General features: G+C 43.0%; 1 protein-coding gene across 2 annotated transcripts in view; it reads left to right on the forward strand.

Moving 5' to 3' along the window:
* The first annotated feature begins 616 nt into the window (after positions 1-616).
* The window catches only part of Agps (alkylglycerone phosphate synthase), a 95,071-nt gene continuing 83,006 nt past the window's right edge, over positions 617-12,681 (forward strand). The window contains exon 1 of one of the 2 annotated variants that reach the window (XM_040745623.1): positions 617-960. In XM_040745623.1, the coding sequence (XP_040601557.1) occupies positions 665-960 (296 nt within the window). In that variant the 5' untranslated portion in view covers positions 617-664. Of the gene's footprint in view, positions 961-1,039; positions 1,185-12,681 lie in introns of those variants that run through there. The other variant, XM_040745624.1, reaches the window with a different exon arrangement.

Consider the following 12,681-nt stretch of genomic DNA (forward strand, 5'->3'; position numbering starts at 1 on the left):
TTTTCAAGTATAAAAACCATTAGCTTGAGGGCTGTATAAAAATTACACCTCAGGGTGGGCAATATGGCCCTGTGGGTAAAGGCACTTGCCACCAAGCTTGACGACCCAAGTTTGATGCCCAGGTCTCATATGGTGGAAGGAGACTACTGGAAGTTATCCTCTGACTTCCCCGTGAGTGCTGAGCGCAGTGCTAGGTACTAAGTAGGTGATGAGAAATGAGATGATGGAGACACTGACTCTATAGGTTTTGACCTAGCAGGAAGAAACAGTGGTTTACCAGGAAAGGCGGGCCTGGTTCCACGGCCAGGTTAGCAGCACCAGCGGTGGCCTACTGTACAAGCTCCTAGGCATCAGTCCCAGGAAACAATCCTGCAGGCGCTGGGGCTACATCCAGGGCGCCACACACCCACAGGTTTGTTCCGCTGCAGAAGTGCTGTGTGGTTTGGCTCTCATCCTGCCCCTTCGGGCCAATCCCGGGTTCCCTGGAACTCACCTGCTCTGCAGGTGCGCCCAGTCGAGGCGTGGCGTGGCACGGCGGCGGGCGTGGCCGAGGCGGGGAGGGGAGGGGCCAGGCCGTGGTGGGCGGGGACAGAGCCCGTGAAGCTCCAGGCGCAAGGCCCCTGCCGCCAGTCGCCGCAGTGGCTGCCGGGATGCGCCGCAGCGAATGGTCGCGCGGGGCGCCGCTCTGAGTGACCTTTCACCCGCGCCCAGCGGCCTCGGGCGGCGGCACAAGGCGGAAGCCATGGCGGAGGCGGCGGGCGAGGCGGGCGCGAGCGAGCGGGACCCAGACGCGGTCCGCGCGCGCCGGCGGCTGCGGGTTCTGTCGGGCCATCTGCTGGGCCGGCCCCGGGAGGCTCCGAGTACCAATGAGTGCAAAGCGCGGAGAGCCGCGTCGGCGGCCGGGGCGTCGCCCGCCGCTACTCCCGCCGCGCCGGAGTCGGGCACCATCCCCAAGAAGCGGTGAGTAGCGGGCCGGGGAAGGAGCTGGCGGCGGGAGGCCACATGCGCGCGGCCTGGGCTGAGGGAGCGAGCGCGGGGCACCGGAGTGGGCGACGAGTTGACACGGTGGGCGGAAGGCATCCCGGTCCCTGCGAGAACACCAGCTCGCGGACTGAGAGTGGACCAGACACAGGATTCTATCCGGAAGGGGCTGGATGGGTTGGCTGATTTTGGTCCCTTTGAAGGTAACGCATTTCATGACCTCGTCTGGAGAAGGGTTTAAAGGAATCCCGGTTCTCGGTGTTTTGGTGGTAGAAACTCGTTCTCTATCTCCGAAGATCTTTGAACGGGTAGCAAGGGCTTCCTTAATCTAAGAGGAGGAGGTTCACGTTTGCACTAGATCATCTGCTAATTTTCAAAAGCCTGGGTGCCGGGTGAAGTGGGGTGGGGACCAGTGATACTCCTGGGAAGGGTGCTGAGTGGTTTCTGTGGCGGAGGCTCCCACTTCCTTATGGGCATGGGTTCCGACTTTAGGGAGGAAACCGGTGAATGAGTAAGATGCAGTAGACTGCAAACATTAGTGGCTTAAGAGTTTGTTATTCTAGCTACTGATCTCTGTAAGAAGCTAAAAGACGAGCGTCTGGATGAGGAATGTTTATAAAATCTTAAGACCTTTGGAGGAAATCTCTGGCTCTGATGAAAGATGTTCCAAGATGGTGTTTTCTGAGGTGATCACTTTGAAAGAACTTGGAGAATGAGAAAAGATTTTGCTAACTTTAATGTGTACTTTCAAAGTACTGGAGGTGGTGCTAAATCCATTATTTCTTTCTAAGCTATTAGGGTTGTACTGTAGTCTCCCATTTTACAGATGAAGAAATAAAAAGATTAAGAAGTCTGCTCCTGCAAGGTAGCAGGTGCCTGTGTGACAGGCTAGGCGGCAAAGGCAAATCAAATCAGCTGCTTCATTAATTCACCCCGAGTAAGTCCTTACTGCATACACACTGTACCAGCAATGCAGAGATTCAGAAATGCACTGTTCACTAGAAGGCACTAAAGTAATGTATAAGAAATTTAGTTGATAATTGAAACACATGGCCATTAACCCAGTTTTGAGTATGTATTTCTTAGGAGAAAAAAAGACTTTCCTGAGCCAGGTTGTGTGTGTGTGTGTGTGTGTGTGTGTGTGTGTGTGTGTGTGTGTGTGTAAATCTTTGTGTTGAAAGTAGCTACCAGAGGGGAACAGAGTTCACAGTAGACAAACAGAATGGTCCAGGTAAAGGAAGGAAGAGACTGGGGAGTTTCATGCGGTGGAAGGTGAGAATGACAAGGGATGAAGATTTGAGAGGGGAAACGTTTCAGGGTATGCGGTGCAAAGCATTAGATTCACTCTTCAGAAAGGCGCAATGGAATTGAAGATTAGTTTGGCTGTATAATGACCAGAAGCAGACCGGAGTTTGGATTCCATTAGGCCTTTTTACTCGTAAACTGTCAGTCTCTTTCTCAGAGTTTTGTTCCCTCATCTTAAGAAGATACAGAACTGGATTTGGTGGCGCATACCTTTAATCCCAGCACTTGGGAGGCAGAGGCAGGTGGATCTCTGTGAGTTTGAGGCCAGCCTGAAATACATAGTACGTTCCAGGCCAGCCAGGGCCACATAGAGAGACCCTGACTCAGAAAAGAATACCAAAGAGGCTGGAGAGATGACTCTGTCAATAAGAGCACTGGATGCTCTTCCAGAGTGTCTAGGTTTAATTCCCAGCACCCACATGGCAGTTCACAACTGTCTGTGTGTAACTCCAGTTCCAGGAGATCTGACACCCTCACACAGACATGTACATGCAGGCAAAGCACCATTGCACAGAAAATAAGAATAAATAAATCATTAAAAAATGTTAAAAAAACCAAAGAACTAATCCCTGCCTTGCATTTTTGCTTTGGAAACAGAAAGATGCATCTGGAAGATGAAACGCTTAGTGTACTGCCTGTTACACAAGCTCTCAACAAATAGCTGTAGCTGTCCTTATGTCAGAAGACAGCGGTTATGAATCTAGAAAATATGAAGAGGTACGCATAGGGAGAGATCTTAGTAGGTACCGCTGACCATGCCCAAATCATCGGTACCTAGTAAGATCTCTCCCTACAGGTACATTTTCCAGAATTTGGTGACTTGGTGGTAGAAGTGGGTAAGATTGAGAGTCACATGTAACCTCTGGTTTCACTGATGTTATATTAGCTTTACAGGGTTAAGTTTCTTCATTTTTTTCTCCCCAATGGCTTCATATACATAAATATTTTCTCATTTGCATGAGAGTGTGATAAAACATTTATATATGCACTTATATTATTAAATTAAGTAGGCAGGGCAGGTTTTGTTAGGGCTGAATTTAGTGGCCTTTGCATTAGGCATTTGGAGAAGAAATAGCAGTGCTCTTTAGCTAATGGATGAGATGTCTTACTGCCGAGGGTAACTGTTCTGGATGGGCATAGTTCTTGTATGACTGTTAAAGACTTGTTGGTAGCCTAGGCATAACTGCAGCCCATTTATAGCATAGGGTGTAGTGGTGAGGAGCTCAGGGTTAGTTGGTAGTGGTAACATCTATACTTGTAGAACTACTCTGAAGTTTAATCAAATTGCTTGTTTTTGACTCAGTGCGTAGCACATTACCTTGTATTGGGGGAAACATAAAACCGTGTATTAGATGAAACATCAGATACTTTCTCAGAGAGTGATCATTCTACCTGATTATTGTTCATTGGGAAACCCAGGTCTTCTTTCCACTTCCTGCTCCTTAGCTGGGTCTCAGCATTTGCAGCAACAAGAACCGAGCCTAGAGGGAAGGCAAATTTTGGAGCAAGTAGGAACCAAAGTATATACTCAGCAAGGCATGATTACAGCTGTGCTGGGTGATGTCACTGGATCTTCAGTGACTTCTGCTACTCCTCTTTCCTTACTCTGGGTGGTGGTATTGGTGGTCATTGCTTTATTTCATGACTGCTTATTGTAAGTTTGGGGTAGTGACTCTTTTTTTTTAATTATTTTGTTTTTTCAAGACAGGGTTTCTCTGTGTAACTTTGTAGATCAGGCTGGCCTCAAACTCTCAGAGATCTGCCTGCCTCTGCCTCCCGAGTGCTGGAATTAAAGGTGTGTGCCACCACCACAAAGCTGAGTAGTGACCATGCTTTCATTTCTCTTGCAGAATAGTCATGCATATGTTGATTTAGTAAATATTTGCAGATAAGTTTCTTTATGACAGGATCTGTCCTAGGTGGTCGATAAAGCCCTGGTCTTTAGGAACTCACAATCTAGGAAGATTATAAGTTCCAGTAATTTAATTAGTGCTAGTGTATGGATGTAGTACAAAGGAAAGAAAGAGGCATACTCTCTGAGGTCAGAAGCTTCCTGAAGCAGGTTTGAAAATAGTGTTGATACTCTGGTGGGTTGATTGGATGGTGAGGAAAGTTTGTTCTGGCAAATCAGGGGGCCATGGGAGTAAGTACATGTTGTATTTAGGTGACAGATGAGAGTAAGGGCAGAAAGAAAGGTGATGGCAGGCCCTGAAGGCCTTGGCTTACAATAATCAGTCTATTCATCACGAAAGTAGCAGTACACAAAGCTTGCCCTTATGGAACTTAGATTCTAGTTGGAGTAGAGACAGTGGACAAGTAATAATAGCATGTGAGGTGGCGATAGACAATAAACAGCTGAGGGACTCTGAATGGAGGAGCCTGCAAGATAAGCTGGGCAGTGACTGATTGGATGGAGTTTGGTCATTAGTTGCTAGCACTAAGAATGAGTTGCAGTGAGGACATGGTATCTTGCAAGCAAGGCCAGTGCTCCATTCCTGAGCTGTAGTCCCAACCTTCATATGTCATTCTTTAAAAATGTATTATTTAGGAGCAGAGGAGGCAGCTCATATGGTAAAATGTTTGCCCCCACAAGCATGACAACATGTGTTTGAGCCACACATCCACGTAAAAAAAAAAAGTCAGATATGATGTATTCATAATTCCATTTCAAGAGAAGTGGAAACAGGTGGTTCCCAGTAGCTTGCTGACCAGACAATTTAGCCTATTTGAGTTCCAGGACAATGAAAAATCCTGTTTCAGGAGAAAAAAAGATGAACAGTTCTGAAGACCAACCTTGAAGGTATTATTTCATGTGTCACAACTTGGGTGGATGTTCTCCAGAAGCTGAGTTAACTTCTTGCAAATGATTTTTAGGAAGGCAGCCCACAGCTTCATTTCTGTAGCAAAGGTTATTTGGACAAGTGAAGCTTATTTTGGTAGTTATACCACATGAAATAGCTTGGTATGAGTTCTGAGCTGGGAATTCTAGAGATGGTGTTAATAGGAGTTTTGAGTAAGTTAACTTCCAAGGCATCATTCTAAAGCACATATACATTGCCTCATTTAATGGCTTTGGGAAGCAGGAGGTATTATATGTTGGTGAGGAGGTAGAAGCCCAGTTAAAAATTTTTTTTTTGGTTTTACGAGACAGGGTTTCTCTGTATCGTTTTGGAGGCTGTCGGTCCAGCAGGGCCTGGGACTCACAGAGATCCGCCTGCCTCTGCCTCCCGAGTGCTGGGATTAAAGGCATGCGCCACCACCGCCCGACTGAAGCCCAGTTAATTTTGTTTGACTAATATGCAGTTGTGAAATGAGCGAAATGGTATTTCAACTCTGGCCTCATCTCAACCCATGTTCCTTTCCGTGTGCTGTTTCTTTGTTGCTATACCATGCTACTTATTCCCTGGGGTAAAGTTGTCAGGTTGCTCTCCTTAGTGTGCTAAGCTTCAACTGTTTGTGATGATAATAATTGAGTACTGGTTCCTGTACTTAGGGTGTGTGTTAGTTTATGTTGTACTTAGCGATGAATTAGAAATATCCCATCAAAGTGAAATTCAAAATTTAGGAAAATATAAAGTGTACTTTAAAAAGATAGGCTGGCTGCTTGCAAGTTAATGAGTGAGTTTTGTGGTTTCCCTTGTGAGAGAAGACAGTGTTAGAAATAAAAGAACAAGGAAAAATGTGGGAGAATCAAAGTTAGAGGAAAAGAACAGGGGTTTCGGAGGACTTTCTGCCTGGTTAAACTGTTATGAGTAAGAAACCTTGATGTCTTAATCTGGTTAGCACATTGACATAAACCAGACCTTCTCTGATGTTCCCCATGTTACTGTGGATCCGTCTACGCCAAGTTCACTTATAAGACTTTCTGGGAGGAAACTCAGTGATCTACTTTTAGGCCACAGAGAAATGGAATGCTGTTGTAGTAGCACAAGATTCCTTATAGGTTTTTAAAAGCTGATATTATTCCTTTATTTTCTCATCATTGGAAAAATTTCTGTTGCTTATGAGATCAGTATGCAGTTTCAACCCTAACTAAGGTAAATCAGAGGATCTTGAGTGGAGTCAACCCTTTGGCAGCACAGTGATTGCTAGGCATCTTCTCTTTATTTGTTTTCAGGGTAATAGTTCATTATGTCTTTCCCAATGTCTGAGTTCAGAATCAACTGAGTGATGGCAAGACATAAACAGAAATAAAAACATTGGTTGGAGAAGTGACTGGATGGTTAGAGCACTTGTCGTTCGCACAGAGGACCTGAGTCTGGTCCCCAGCACCCTCATGGTGGTTCACAACTGTCTGTAACTATTGCAACCCAAATTCAAGAGGATTTGACACCCTCTTCTGGCTTTTGAGGGGACCAGGCATGCATGTGGTACACATAATAAATGTAGGAAGAACACTTATATACATAAAATTTTAAAAAGAAAAGTGAATGTCAACTGTTACAGGTAGAACATGGCTTAGAACTAGATTACCTAATATTTACCTTGAATTAGATAGGTCATGTAATAGGCAGTGTTGGACTGTGTAGACTTTCTCTGGGGGAAAGATAGCTAGCTCCAGAGAGCTAACATAAGAGTGTCTTAAAGAGAGAAAAGATTAAGCTAGGTGCTTGGTGCTTTCTCAAAGAACTGAGCATCCCATTCATCCCTGTCTTGAGAAAGAGTGGGCAGGAGGCTTGGAGACAGAACTCCATACTTGTGCTGAGGTCTGCTAGTGTTAGAAACCAGAGCTGTGGAATGGAAGTATGGCCGGAATGTTTTTGAAGAAGTAAGAGGAACAGGCTGAAACTGCACAGACCTGAACAACATTCTTCACTTTTCATTGCTATGTGCTGCTTACTACCATCATTGCTACTGAAATATGTTACATAAAACTTTTGACAGGACATCTATAACTTCAGAGAATCTGTTGTAGTCAGTCCTTTGAGGTCCATTTCTCATTTCTTGATACCACCGTGTACTCTGCTACATATCATATACATTTGATACCTGGGTCATCCTTTTTTTACTCTTTTGACATGTTTGTTTTCTTCTAAATGCAATGCATATATATTGTTTGATGGTTCGCAGGTAATATGGCAATGGTATATGGATCAAAAGCGTATTTGAATTATTATAAATATATACATGCATGTGTGTGTGTTTATGCTTGTGTATACAGATACACAGGGGGCCTGATGTTGATATTGGTGTCTTCTTTTTTTTTTTTTTTTGAGACAGGGTTTCTTTGTGTAGCTCTAGTTGTCCTGGAACTAGCTCTGTAGACCAGGCTGACTTTGAACTCTCAGAGATCTGCCTGTGTCTGTCTCTCCAGTGCTGAAATTAAAGGCATGAACCACCACTGCCCACCCCTTGGTATCTTTCTTGATTGCTCCCTACTTCATTTATTTAAAAAAAGTAATTATATGTGCATGTGTATGTCTTATTGGGGTTTGTGCTCACGAGTGTAGTGCTGGGGGAGGCTAGAAGAGGGTACCTGACTCTGGAACTGTTGTTACAGGCAGTTGTGAACCATCTGATATGGGTGCGTTGAATCGAACTTGGGTACTCCATAAGTGAAGTACAGAGTCTTAACTGCTGAGCCATCTCTCCAGCCCTATATTTCCTTTTTAAAAAAGGTGAATTTATATTTTGTAAAAAATTTTTATTTGTAGGTATATGCGCCTGAATTTATGTGCACATGTGTGCAGGTACCCATGGTGAGAAGAGGGCATTGGACCTTCTAGAGGTAGAGTTACAGATGGTTGTGAGCCACCCCGTGTGGGTGCTGGAAACTAAACCTAGGTCCTCCCCAAGAGTATCAAATGCTCTCAGCTGCTGAGCCATGCTGAACCTGGATCTTACCAATTCTTGCAGTCTAGCTACCCAGTTTGGTTTTGGGTTCCCCTGTCTCTGTGCTGTAAGTGCTGTGATTACAGGTGACTATCAATTGCTTTCCCAGCTCTTATGTGGGTTTTGTGCTGAACTCCAATCCTCACACTTGTATGGCAAGCACTTTTATCCACCAACTGTCTCCCTAACCTGGTGTCCACTCATTATGACTCTGTGTGTGTGTGTTACACTCACATGTGCATGTGTATATGATTATACAAAGATGTAGAGGCCAGAGGCCAGCATTAAGTGTCTTCCTCTGACATTCCGTTTTTTTCAGACAGTGCTTCTTGTGGAAGCTCATCAGTTCAGCTAGATTGGCAGGTTAGGAAGCCCCAGAGATCCTTCTGTCTCCTTTCTGGTGTTGGGATCACAGACGAATGTCTGTGTCTGCTTTTTTTATATGGGTGCCAAGGATCCAAGCTCAGGTCTTCATGGTTTCAGAACAAATACTTTACTGATGGGGGTACTCTCCAGCCTGTAATTGTTTATTTTGTTCACTCTGATTGTTGAAAAGGATTCCATTGCATGTGTCTGTACTATAGCTTGCCCACTCTTATTAATGAGCATTTGAGTAATTAATATTTTTCATTTTAGTTGTTTTAATAGGAAGTTTCTAGCATTGAATGTTTTGTATATATTTGCAAAAGAAGAGGCTAAACTGATTAGTCTCAGATTTAGTGAATTTGGTTTTTAGTGGTGTTTACCATATACCATATTTAGCAGTGTGTGCAGTCTTCTTAACCATGCCAGTTATTTGAGAGAATAACTTTTAACCAGGCACTAAATTATTCTTCTAAACTGATTACATAGGAAATTTAAAGGTATTTATTGTGTATGTTTGTGTATGTATATATGCGTGTGTGTGTGTGTGTGTGTGTGTGTGTGTGTGTGTGTGTGTGTGTATGCACCTGACACAGTGCACATGTAGAAGCCTGAGGACAACTTTGTGGAATTCTCTCCTGAATTTACGTGGGACCAGGGATTGAACTCAGGTCAGTCTTGCATGACAAGTGTCTTTACTCTCTGAGCCATCTTGTCAACTCCTGAGTTGACTTTTTAAACAGTAACTTTAAAAATGCTTGCAGTGTTTAAGTATTATATGTGAACTTACAAGAGTTCAGTTAAAATTACAAGTCTAAATCTGTTTCCCAATTATAGACTTTAATTTTGAATTACAAGCAAGTCATTATTGGCCATAGTCTTAAAGTTTCATAAGCATAAACAAGATCAGGTTTTGCATAGTTTTCTTAAAAATAAGACCATCAGTATCTTTGTTTGATTCTCAAGCGTTTGTATAGTTAATGTTGGATTTTTAGTAGTTGATTGTGCTTACTTACTAAGGAAGCCTTACCTTTCCAGTAACTTAGTTACTGTTGATGCATGTCTGCTTCCTAGCTGAGATTTGGAGCTGTAGATACATACCATCTTGTCATTCATTGAAAACTGCTGTGTGAGTACATGTGACGTACTGTTCTTGTAGCATGCTTGAACTTACTAATCAGGGTGTTAATCAGCATATCAGACCTGTTCTTACTGGAACTCTCAACTTTTTTTTTATATACTCACTTAGAAGCTTCATACCATCGAGTGAGGCAGTGTCTGTGTGTTCTAAGACCTTGGGATAAAGCAATATGAATTACCTGACTTTACAGTGCCTGCTCAGAATCTGCATTTCTTCTAACAGGGTGTGAACTCTACTGCAATACAGCTTCAGGGCTATTAAAATACCACCTACTTTGCCATGCCCACCATGGGTTTTATATAATTGGTAGCTTCTTAATAAAAGGAAATCTATGGTTTAGGTACATGTATTGATTAAGTATTGATTTGAATTAGATGAAAGCAGAAAAGATGAATTTATTATTATTAGTCTTTATTATTTTGAGTATATATACAGGGAATTGAAGCCAGAATATTGTTCATGTTAGACGAGTGCTCCACCACTGAACCATATCCCCAGTCCTTAGTTCATCCTTCACGCTCTGCTTTAACCTTATCTCCTTAGACTGTATTAGCTTTCACCAGTCTTACAGGGGAATTTTCTGGTGATATTTCTTCCAAGACTCATTTTAACATTGATAACTATTGGCTGATCCTAAGTAAATGAATGTCTTGTTGACTTCTCCAACTCTGCATACATGAACTGTTTTCGGCCATTTGTTTCAGTCCCAGAATGCCACTGTTTCTTTTCATATTTTTCATTATTTGAATGCTTAAACCCAACATGTCTCCTAACAGCATTGAGCTCCTTTCCCACTCTCTGTTCAGTCTGATAGATCAGATACATTTCTTTAGCGGTGACTCACAAGATGCTTATCTTTGCTGACACTAACTCATAAAATTGATTTTTTTTCCCCAATGCTGGGGTCAAATATAGGGCCTTGTCATTGGTCTCTGTGTAGTTGGGTTTTCATTTTTAAAAGTATCTCTTTCAAATGACTTCCATTTCATCATGAGACTAGTATTTGCTCAGGGAAACTGAGTGTTGCATGCTGTGCTGTGCTGTTCTACCTTCTAACGTTGCACAAGTGATGGGCAGCCTAGAGGAGTAGATAGATACGGTATCGAGGATGTAATAAATGTTCCAATCACTGTGTACAGAGGGAGTCATAGATCCTTGAGGAAGACAGGAGAAGCATCTCAGAAGAGATACTTACTTGGGCTGACTCCCTGGCTTAGGGAGAGGAAGGTGTTTCAGAGACGGGACATGGAGCAGGTACAAAGATAAGCAGCCATAAAAGGGCATGAAGTCCCAGGAGTGGTGATTGGGTCTGGGAATAGCTGGAGAGGGAGAAGTCTTTAAAGATGATACTGTTACTTTATGTGCATAGGTGTTTTGCCTGTATATCTGTGTGCCATGTGCAGAGTGCCCACAGAGGCAAGCATGAACAGTTTAAAAGCAGAATGTAGAGTTGCACTTTTGTTGGCAGCATGAAATATAGAAAATACTGTTTACCCTGATGGTGTTCTCATTGATGCTGCTTGTTTTCTGCTGTTGCCTGTAGCGTTCCTGCATAGTTTTCTGCTTCAGTCATGTAGATGCAGAAATCTGTATGCCTTTCTACCTCTGTGTGGCTGTAGTCTCTACCATCTCCCAGAGAATTGCAAGTTTGCATGCACACACAGTGAAGCCATCTACTGGCAGCTAGAAAGGAACACTGTCTGTCCATTGCCTTAGACTACTTGGTACTCACCATAGCTGTGGTTAGTGCTAGAATCAGGTGACCAACTTTCCTACTTTGCCATATGATTACTTTGCTTACAGAGTTTATGTTTGAGAACCGTGCAGTGGAGTTAAAACAAAAAACTTGTCATGTTTTAAGTAAGTTTGCCATTTTATGTTGGGGCTTTTTCATATCTGTCCTGGGGACATGAGACTCAGGGCTGCATGTTGGGTACATCTGGATCCTAGTGTATCAGGTACTGTTTGACCAAGGAAGGACAAGTTACTGAAAATTCCTGGACCTGTTCTTTTCTTTTCTTTTTCTTCTTTGTATTAAGTAGGTGTAAAGACAGCTATATTCCAGAACTAATGTAAGGATATAGATCCTGATTGTAAACCTCATAGCTTTACAGTATTGTATAACATCATGGAACTATTGAGTAAACCCGGTAGAAAGTAGTGAGATATATTCAGTAGCAACAATATACTTGCAATAGAGAGAACAATCAGCCAGCAGATGTCATCTTTTACTCCCGGGAGGTTGGGTAGTACTGAAGAGCAGACACTGGTGCTTCTCCTGTGTCACAGACCATTGCCAGGATCACACGCATCACACTCTCCAGTGATGCTATTTACTCTATTACATCACACTCTCCAGAGATGCTATTTACTCTCACGCGCATCACACTCACCAGTGATGCTATTTACTTTCATTACATCACACTCTCCAGTGATGCTATTTACTTTCATTACATCACACTCTCCAGTGATGCTATTTACTTTCATTACATCACACTCTCCAGTGACGCTATTTACTCTCACGCGCATCACACTCTCCAGTGATGCTATTTACTCTTATGACATCACACTCTCCAGTGACGCTGTTTGCTCTATTACATCACACTCTCCAGTGACGCTATTTACTCTATTACATCACACTCTCCAGTGACGCTATTTACTCTATTACATCGCACTCTCCAGTGACGCTATTTACTCTATTACATCACACTCTCCAGTGACGCTATTTACTCTATTACATCACACTCTCCAGTGATGCTATTTACTCTCATGGACATCATACTCTCCAGTGATGCTATTTACTCTCATGACATCATACTCTCCAGTGATGCTATTTACTCTCATTACATCACACTCTCCAGTGATGCTATTTACTCTCATTACAAATTCTTGATGGCTCTGAGGAGTCATGGCTCATTGTTGCCATGTTAAATGTTTAACACACATAATTGGACTTTGAGTAAATATTCTTGTGCTAGAGGCATCCATTGATAAAATAATTTTTAAAATTATGTGTAAGACTAACATGTACAAAACAAGGAAAAGTTGCATAATAGATA

This window comes from Mesocricetus auratus, unplaced genomic scaffold (genome assembly GCF_017639785.1).
Source record: "Mesocricetus auratus isolate SY011 unplaced genomic scaffold, BCM_Maur_2.0 Super-Scaffold_100004, whole genome shotgun sequence".
Classification (NCBI taxonomy): domain Eukaryota; kingdom Metazoa; phylum Chordata; class Mammalia; order Rodentia; family Cricetidae; genus Mesocricetus; species Mesocricetus auratus.